The sequence below is a fragment of the Cucurbita pepo genome, chromosome LG07 (assembly GCF_002806865.2).
Source record: "Cucurbita pepo subsp. pepo cultivar mu-cu-16 chromosome LG07, ASM280686v2, whole genome shotgun sequence".
Classification (NCBI taxonomy): Eukaryota; Viridiplantae; Streptophyta; class Magnoliopsida; order Cucurbitales; family Cucurbitaceae; genus Cucurbita; species Cucurbita pepo.
The window spans coordinates 3,946,484-3,956,135 of record NC_036644.1 but is presented as its reverse complement, the minus strand read 5'-3'; the positions used below and the strand labels follow the sequence as shown (position 1 = coordinate 3,956,135).

General features: G+C 38.4%; 2 protein-coding genes across 2 annotated transcripts; one reads left to right on the top strand and one right to left on the bottom strand.

The window, feature by feature from the left end:
* LOC111799286 (probable serine/threonine-protein kinase PIX13) lies at positions 1–1,776 on the top strand. Its single transcript, XM_023682769.1, has 5 exons — positions 1–422; positions 503–638; positions 781–917; positions 993–1,116; positions 1,198–1,776. The coding sequence occupies exons 1-5, from the start codon at positions 114–116 to the stop codon at positions 1,554–1,556; spliced, it is 1,065 nt and encodes a 354-aa protein (XP_023538537.1). The 5' UTR covers positions 1–113; the 3' UTR covers positions 1,557–1,776.
* A 372-nt stretch (positions 1,777–2,148) lies between these two features.
* On the bottom strand, positions 2,149–5,197 carry LOC111799285 (catalase isozyme 3). Its single transcript, XM_023682768.1, has 6 exons — positions 5,114–5,197; positions 3,642–4,790; positions 3,475–3,564; positions 3,301–3,371; positions 2,512–2,605; positions 2,149–2,423 (listed from the first exon to the last, which is right to left on the bottom strand). The coding sequence occupies exons 1-6, from the start codon at positions 5,126–5,128 to the stop codon at positions 2,364–2,366; spliced, it is 1,479 nt and encodes a 492-aa protein (XP_023538536.1). The 5' UTR covers positions 5,129–5,197; the 3' UTR covers positions 2,149–2,363.
* Between the last annotated feature and the right edge of the window lie 4,455 nt (positions 5,198–9,652).

Genomic DNA, 9,652 nt, shown 5'->3' with positions numbered 1-9,652 from the left:
ATTTCTTTACCCCATAATTTCCTGCCTCCTTCCTCCAACTCTGTTTTCCTCTGTTTCTTATATACTCTTTCAAGCCTTTTCATCCAATACCCATAATTTCATCACTGCGCTCCATGGGCAACCTCTGCGGCACTCCCGTCGACACCCACACCCCGCCGCCCACCAAGCCCTCCTCCCCAGTCTCCTCCCAACGCCACGCCTCCACCACGCCCCGGAATCTCAAAGTCTACACCTTGTCGGAGTTGAAGACGGCCACCAGGAATTTCCGGCCCGACACCATGCTGGGTGAGGGCGGATTTGGGAGAGTCTTCAAAGGCTGGGTCGATGAGACAACCTACGCGCCGTCCAAGGTCGGCGTCGGAATTCCTGTCGCCGTGAAAAAGTCAAACCCCGACAGCTCTCAGGGTCTTCGCGAATGGAAGGTATTTCTTCCGTTCACACTTCAGATCTTCCCTCTTTTTTTTTTTTTTTTTTTTTTTTTTTTTTTTTTTTTTTNGTGCAGGCGGAAGTGGATTTTCTGGGGAAATTTAGCCATCCAAATGTGGTGAAATTGATCGGATATTGCTGGGAAGAGAAGCAATTTCTTCTTGTTTATGAACACATGTCGAGAGGAAGCTTGGAAAATCACTTATTTCGAAGTATGTGTTCTTGGATAATGAAAGTCTCACATCTATTAATTTAGAGAATGATCAAGTTTATAAACAGAGTCGTGTTCTTCTAACATATGTAAAAAGAAACCATTTTTGTGGGTTTTTAAAATTTTCAATTTTTGTTTTTCAGAAGGTGTAGAGCCACTTTCATGGGAAACAAGGATGAAAATAGCCACAGGGGCGGCGCGTGGTTTAACGTTCCTCCACACGTCGGAGAAGAGCGTGATTTACCGCGACTTCAAGGCGTCGAATATTCTTCTGGATGGGGTAAGATTCAAGAATACGTTCACACGTGTGGGACTTTATTTATTTATTTATTGAAATTGAATTTTTCTTTTTCAGGATTTCCACGCAAAGCTGTCAGATTTTGGGCTTGCAAAATTCGGCCCATCTAATGGAGACACCCACGTCAGCACAAATCCAGTTGGCACTTATGGTTACGCTGCACCCGAGTACATTGCAACTGGTACTATTTACCTTCCCTGCCCTTTCCCAATTATTATATAAAATAATGATTTCTGATATTATTTTATTTTGAAATTTGTAGGACATTTGTACATAAAGAGTGACGTGTATGGGTTTGGTGTGGTGCTGCTTGAACTTCTAACTGGGCTGCGAGCAGTGGACCCAAACCGGCCCAGTCGGTCTCACAACTTGGTGGAGTGGGCCGAGCCGTCACTGGCCCACAAGAAGAAGATAAAGAAGCTAATGGACCCAAGGCTTGGGGACGACTACTCGCCCAAAGGAGCCTGGGCCTTAGCCGAACTCATTTTGAAATGTTTGGAGCAGAACCCTAGAAACCGGCCCTCCATGGAACAGGTGTTGGAGATTCTGGAGAAAGTCAGTATCCTTAAAGATAGGCCCAAGGAGCCCAAATCAAGGGCTAGGACGCCCACCCGTTATTAGCTTTTGGGCTCGCTCCAACCACTCAAAGCCCAACAATTGGAGGCCCATTGGGCTTTCTATCCCTTCTCTGTGGTTTGAAACATTGGCTCTTTTTTCCTTTTTTCTTTTTTTCTTTTTTTTTTTCTCTTTAGTTTGTAGATTTGAATAGTGTATGTATCAACATAACTTGGTCACTTTATTTATATATATAATATGAATATTTTAGAAAATATTTTGATTATTTTTGGGAGAATAAAGCATTTAGTTATGGTAATATTGTTGTTCGTTATCGAGTGCGTGCTATAAATATTTTTCAAAACTTAATCGAGTAGAACATGTCCCAATCTCAAACATAAGCTCCCCACTTAGTCCACCATCTGTCTTAGTAGTCAGTCTTAGCGTGCACGTCTTTTAGTAAGTATTTCAGCAAAGAAAAGATTGGATCAAGAAAAGGGGTACTCCGAGCCCTCTACCCATTGTTATGCATATTTTATTTTAATCCTAAACGTTCAACACCAATATAATTTTGACTATAATTTTAGTTAACTTTAATTTAAACCGTCTCAATATAATTCCATTTTTATTGCTTTCGATTTCAATATGATTTATATGATTACGATTGGAAGACATTTTTATCACTGATAAAACGAATCCAAAGCTGTAAGCTTCCATACGTTTATAAGTTCGATATCGAAAAGGCCTTTTTTTTTTTTTTTTTATAGGGAGCAACAAAGCACCAAAATTAAAAAGCCCTTTAGCATATTAACATCACCCATTGCAAGGGAAACCCCCATGTACTAATACTAGTGTTGGGCTTGCTTCTTTTTCTTAGATGTTCGGCCTCACGTTCAGTCGAGACGCTATCTTCTGCCCCAGAGACCTATCAGCCTGTGCCATGTCCAAATTAACCCTCAATCAATATCGACATTATCAAAATCATAAGAGCTTATACTAAAAGTGGACAATATCAACTTACCTGAGACCAATAAGAGATCCATATGTTGCGAACTTCGTGCGTCACGCGGGGATCTGACAACGCTTCCACAAACCGCTTCACAAACCGATCTTGCCTGGATATGAACCACATGGCTATAGTTAATTTCTTTTCTCAATTACAGTTTCTTAGTGTTGAAGATTGTTGGGAGGGATCTCACGTGGGCTAATTTAGGGAATGATTATGGGTTTATAAGTAAAGAATACATCTCCATTGGTACGAGGCCTTATGGGAAAACCAAGAGCAAAGCCATGAGAGGCTATGCTAAAAGCAGACAATATCATACAACTCTGGAGAGTTCGTGATTCCCAACATAGTATCAGAGTCATGCTCTTAATCTAGTCATGCCAATAGAATCCTCAAACGTCGAACAAAGAGTACACTTTGTTCGATGGCTTCAGAGAAGGAGTCGAGCCTCGATTAAGGGGAGACTGTTCCAGGGCTCCGTAGGCCCAAAAGTGACTCAAATGTCGAACAAGGGGTGTACATGGTTTGAAGGCTTTAGAAAAGGAGTCGAGCCTCGATTAATGGGACGCTGTTCGAGGGCTTCATAGGCCTAAAAGTGACTCAAATGTCAAACAAGAAGGTTCTAGAAAAGGAGTCGAGCCTCGTTTAAGGGGAGGCTGTTCAAGGACTTCATAGGCCCAAAAGTGACTCAAGTGTCGAGGGTGTGCTTTGTTCGAGGGCTCTAAAGGAGTCGAGCCTCATGACACTCAAAGTGAACAATATTATTACTATTATGAAGGGTCCATGATTCCAAACAGTTAGTACCTGTCCGGTGCCCATGATCGATATCTATCCCCAGCTTGCTTGAAGTTGTTATTCTCCTTTGGAATCACACACTGAAAATTTCCCAAACAAACAATCTCTCCATTAACTCCTCATCCAATTATTAACACAAAACACATCAAACAACAAGAAAAATCATCGGACGGAGGAACAGACCCTTTCTCTTTTTCCGGTCAACACATTGGGCGGCATCGGAAACTTCTCAGCATGCCGGCAAGGATCATATCTAGAAGGAAAGTAATTCACCTGCCAAAATTACACAAAACCCATCAACAAAATAGCTTTATAAAATTAAAACATGCGACAATTACGAACAAACAAACCTCTTCATCTCTATGCATGAAGTTCATAAACCCCTCATGATGGTTATTATGATGCGGACACTTGGGAGCATTGACCGGAAGCTGAAGGTAATTAGGGCCAAGGCGATGCCTTTGAGTATCAGCATAAGCAAAGCTCCTAGCTTGCAACATCTTATCATCGGAGTAATGAATCCCAGGCACCAACGACATGGAAAACGCCAACATCTCATTCTCTGCAAAGAAATTGTCTATGTTCTTGTTCAACACCAACCGCCCCACCGGCTGCAACGGCACCACATCCTCCGGCCAAGTGATCGTCGTATCCAACGGCTCAAAATCATACTTATTCTGATCCTCGTAATCAATGGTTTGAATGTAGAGCCTCCACTCCGGGAAGTTCCCGGCGGCTATTGACTCGTATAGATCTTGAGTGGCATGGCTGTGGTTCGTCCCACCAATTCTAATGGCTTCCTCTTCCATCATGCTTTTAACCCCACAAGTGGGTTTCCAATGGAATTTCACGAGCCGGGCTTTGCCAGATTTGTTGATTAAGGAGTAGGCTTGCACGCCGAAGCCCTCCATGTGGCGGTAGTTGATCGGGATGCCGACGTCGTCGTAAAACCAAGCGAACGACAATAGGCTTTCGGGGTGGTAAGAACAGAAATCCAGGTATCTCCATGGTTCTTGGAGATGGGATTTAGGGTTTGGTTTGAATGCGCGGATGACGTCAGGGAATTGCATGGCGTCGCGGACGAAGAAGACCGGGAAGTTGTTACCGACTAAATCGAAGTTGCCTTCTCGTGTGTAGAATTTGACGGCAAAGCCACGAGGATCGCGGAGAGTCTCGGGGCTACCGCGTTCGTGGATGACGGTGGAGAATCGGACGATGACTGGAGTTTGGACTCCGGGGGCGCGAAGGAAGTCGGCGCAAGTGAGGTCGGAAATGTCGTGGGTTACTTCGAAGAATCCTTTGGCACTGGCTCCTCTTGCATGGACTACACGCTCCGGGATACGCTCGCGTGTGAAGGTTGCGATTTTTTCAATGAGTTGGTAGTCTTCCAAAAGAATGGGACCTCGTTCTCCGACCGACATGACGGCGGTGTTGTTCCATATTGGTGCACCGGAGTTGGTGGTGCAAAAGGGCGTGTTGTACGCACTTGAGGGGCGGTACTGTCCAGAGTAAATTTAAGCATAAGTTCTCGTAATTTTATTTTTACTATTCTTATCAATAGAGCGTTAGAAACAACAACTCTACATAATAATATGATATTATCCACTTTAAGTACAAGCTCTCATAATTTTAACAGAGACGGTTTCATATCAATAGAGATAGTATTTCTTACTTATAAATTCATGATCAACCATTTAATTAGCTGACGTGGGACTCATCGTCCAACAATCATCAACAAAGTCTAAAATCATTCTTTTAATTAGCCAACGTAAGACACAGCCGATCGGGTTCAATAAAATCGAAAAAATGGACATAGCAATACCTTGTAAGGATCCATGGCGGCGGAGGAAGAGACGGCGGAGAGAGAGAGAGAGAGAGAGAGTTGTAAGTGGAAGAAGAGGAAGTGGAGGATGTCTCATGGCGGAGAAGGTGGTGGGGTTTATAAGCTTGAATTTGCACAGTCACCGTCAGTGGTAGGGAAGGAAAAGACGACACGTCGGAGTCCAAACAGTCAAATGGAGATATCGCTAACAGTGAAGCTTTGAGGGCGTGGAAATATCGGAAGATACTTTTGGTGTCGTTTTCCCATTTTGTCCTTCCAGTTCTAGATAGAGAGTTATCTAATAATGCCCTAAATTGTCCTTTCCCAATCATACGTGGGCCTTCTTTCTAAATTCAAATCTTAAAATCTTATCTTTTATTTATTTTTTAAATAATTAATTGGATTTCTAATATTTTAAAATTAATTTATCAATTTAGAATTACTTTTTTAGTAAGGAATTATGATGAGCTTAAGATTATGGATAAGGTCATTAAATATTTATCTTCTAGAAAAAAAAAATTTCATTAAATATTAAATAATGTTACCTAAAGTTTTCATCATCGATTAAATTCAATAATTTGGTGAAGTGTCTCTTTCGGTAATGAACCCGACATCGTTTGCCCATGCTGTCCCAAAAACCATATCTTTAAAATAAAAATATATTAGCATCTCAATAATGCAAAAATAATAATAATAAAATTATTTCTTTTATTTAAAATTATATTTAATATTTAAAAAATATGATACCTTTATTTTTTATGGCTCAATCACAGATTTCAAAACTAAGCAGGTTTTGTTTGGAGTGGTTCGATGTTGGGTGACATACTTTCGAGGAAATTTTATAAGGATGCATGTAAGTGAGGACATAACATGCTGGAATAACTCGTATTGGTTTGTAGGGATAGTTTCCACTGTCAGAAGTAGAAGTAAGGAGTAAGTAACGTGTCTTTCTCACAAAAGAATGTTGGAATCATTAGGTACTGAATACGGATTCCAAATCCTGAACATGAAATATTTAACAAATTAAGTAGGAAACATGCTGTAAACGAGCCATAACATGATCGTGTCAAAAAATCTCTTAGCCTTTACCAAATATGATTCTAGATCAAAGAAATAAATCATCTTTAGCTCTATGTTCTAAAAGTGTAAGGAAATCGATGTTCTCCTACTTCAAAAATAGCAAAACATCATTATCTAAAACATGTCACGAGAACACAACATAATCATCGTACAAATGATGCTCAAAATTCGAAGAAAAAAAAATTCATTTTTGATGAGATCCCTATCCTAAACTTTAAAACATATGTTATCCTTGTTGAAAATTGTTGGGAGGGAGTCCCGCATTTGTTAATTTAGGGAATGATCATGGGCTTATAAGTAACGAATACATTTTCATTGGTACGAGCCCTTTCGTGGATATCCATGATTTAGGGAATACATTTGGGGAATGATTATGCTCAAAGTGGACAATATTATACCATTGTGGAGATATATGGTTCCTAACATGGTATCAGAGTCATGCTCTTAACTTAGTCATGTCAATAAAACCTTCAAATGTCGAATAAATAAGTTGTAAGTCTCGAAAGTGTAGTTAAAAGTGAAGAAAGTGTCGGACAAATGATATACTTTGTTCGAGGGCTCTATAGGCCTCAGAGGATGTCATTGGTGTACAAGGTTCTATAGTATAGAATGTCATTAGTACGAGAGGTTATGCTCAAAGTAGACAATATCATACCATTGCGGAGATCCGTGATTTCTAACAATCCTCCATAAATTCACGCAATTTATTTTAGTATAATTTTATCAGTCATTATCATTTACAATCACATACTCACAACATTTCAAGTTGTTTGACTTTTATGACCAAAATCAAATCAAATCAATTCAAATCCACAGGCCAAGCGATTAATGGTAGGTCCTTACTTTCTTTTTCGAGTAGAGTTGGATGTGTAGTAATTCTTTACACATGGTTTACGTACGCCCACATGAACCCATTACGCAATCTCATATATGTACAATCTAGGCCTGACTATGAAGTATCCATTCATGAGTACACATTCGTACAAAAACATGTCGGAGAAGTATCCATACTTGTGACAACGTGCATGAGATCTTGTATTTTCAAATCAGTTATGATGAACATCATACTTCCATATTTTTCATGACATAACCTTCTTACGAGACATATTTTCGTATGCATGACATATCATTCATCCTTAACATACATGTCTCATCAAATATCTGCAATACATAGTAACATATATATATATATATATATATATATATATATATATATATCTTTTTATATGCATTTTGGAAAATAATTTTGAGAGGGGGAATTAAATACTAATTTATTAGAGTGGGGAAAAATGTGGATATAATAAAAGTAGGATAGGAAAATAATTGGAATTGGAATGGTCCAAAATGAGCAGCCTTTGTCGTTTTGTGCAGGCTGGTCCACGGAGACAAAACATAGGCACGTGCTTAGAAGAGTGTGGCGAAGGCACTATGGTTGAATGCGACGGTGGCTGTAACGGTAACGGAATATGCTTTCCTTGACATCCTTTGAATTAAAATATGTACCCATCAAAATTAAATTAAATTAAATAAATATTAAATATCTATTTCTTTTGAGCGTAGAATTTTGGAGCTTCTACGAAGGAGTGCGTCCGACTATATAACTTAGCTCGTTAGCCTGTTGCTGATTGACGTGGTCGAGCCCTTACCCTAATTGTGTCATTCTCTTGATCGTCAAAATGGACCAACTCTATTTGCCATCAAATTTAATGGTAAAAAATTAATTAATTAAACACTTTAATTAATCAAGTTTCAGTCACTTCACTGTAGATTTAGAGTTGCATTATACTTAAGATAAGTTGTCAATTCTTCACGAATGGTTCATAATTACATTTGGGTCAAATAATGTATACTTACAAACAATTTGTATCAACATATATGTAACGATAACCCTCTATAAATAAAATCGGGTCATACTCCCATATTTATTTGTTTCTTTTGCCAAATACTTTGAACTTGTATGAACATACGTGCTTAACTTAGGAAATTACTTTTTCAAACGATTCTTTTACGCAACTTGACTAAATTGGTCCCTGCATTGGACCAAGTCTCGATTGTTTATCTAAAAAGATTGCATCTAACATATATTTGGATAAGGGAAATTCCTTCAACTTTGTCGTTTATTGTATCGGCTTTTATTTAAATAATAATATAAAAAAAAATTCTCTAATAGACATGTTTTAAAACCGTGAGACTTGTACCGATACGTAACAAACTAAAGTAGACAATATCTACTAATAGTGGACTTAGACGGTACTTATGTTCAAAAAGATGAAATAGTCAAACCACATCATTATTAATATATAATATCTTGTAAGAAAGTTAAAGGTAGTGGAGCCCTTGGTTGGAAGTTTGTGGTAGGAATTTGTTGATCTCTATGAATATCTTTATGCTCACGATGATAAGCATTCACATGCCACCAATTTCATTGTTTTTAGTTCAACAATATGTACGTTACCACAAAAATGTTAATTTTTAACCTTTTGATCGATGATGTATATGACATTTCAATCATTTTTCGTGCCATCGAAACATTTTGATCGATAATCTACATGTTACTTAATAATTTTTCGTGCTGCTGAATCAGATTTTAAAAGAAAAATAATTTTATTTAAATGATTTTATGTTGATTCTAAAAGAAATTATATCGAGTGAAAAAAGTTTTAAATTCGTTTAAATTGATTAACTTCGAAAAAATTAGGGTTTAAATTGATATATTTATTAGTTTGAGGTACAAACACGAGCATAGCTCAACTGTGACGACAATATATCATTATTTTTGTAATGTTGTCCTTGTTTTTATCTAGATACTATACACGTATCATAGTCTCTATTTGCGGTGTCGTCGTCAGTCGTACAAAGGTGTCTTGCCTTTACCTGAAAATAGAAATAGCACACGGTTGAAGTATTTGAAGAAATACTTAGTAAGTGGCCCCACTTTTGAAGTCAAGGAATGCAAATACATGCCACTCATGACCTAGGGCCATATTAAAACTATCATAGGGGTAGCCTCCGGTCCGGATAAAATTGGATGTGTCCCTACACACAATCAACACGTGCGAGTGTGGATCCCCACACAGTTCACACCCCATGAACCCATCATATTCGAGCTAGCTGTTTGTAACGACATCCAAAGGTTAGCAAACCCCTGAATGTCATGTGAGGCATGATGATGATCATCATCGTAGTGTACCATCCGTACTTGTCATCATAAATGGGAAAGTAATCCAATGTATATGTACACACAAAATGTATGAAGTTCCTATAGTTTTCATCTTTAAATCATCTTTATTACACAACCCTATATACCGTTTACATATTACTCTAAGTAACATGCATGTCGTGGTCTTCATACGTACATTATCATTAACATTAACTAAGGTTGTGCTTTAGAAAAATCATCGTTATAATGCATCATGACATTTAATACATGCACATCGTCTTAATATGGAATAACGTCAT

Bases quoted from the DNA above. Each gene is read 5' to 3' on its own strand.
- LOC111799286 (XM_023682769.1), top strand. From the start codon at position 114: ATGGGCAACCTCTGCGGCACTCCCGTCGACACCCACACCCCGCCGCCC. The intron at 639-780 runs GTATGTGTTCTT...TTTGTTTTTCAG, and splicing joins GGAAAATCACTTATTTCGAA to AAGGTGTAGAGCCACTTTCA. The intron at 1,117-1,197 runs GTACTATTTACC...TGAAATTTGTAG, and splicing joins ACCCGAGTACATTGCAACTG to GACATTTGTACATAAAGAGT.
- LOC111799285 (XM_023682768.1), bottom strand. The intron at 3,565-3,641 runs GTTTGTTTGTTC...TAATTTTGGCAG, and splicing joins TCATGCATAGAGATGAAGAG to GTGAATTACTTTCCTTCTAG. The intron at 2,424-2,511 runs GTAAGTTGATAT...GACATGGCACAG, and splicing joins GGATCTCTTATTGGTCTCAG to GCTGATAGGTCTCTGGGGCA.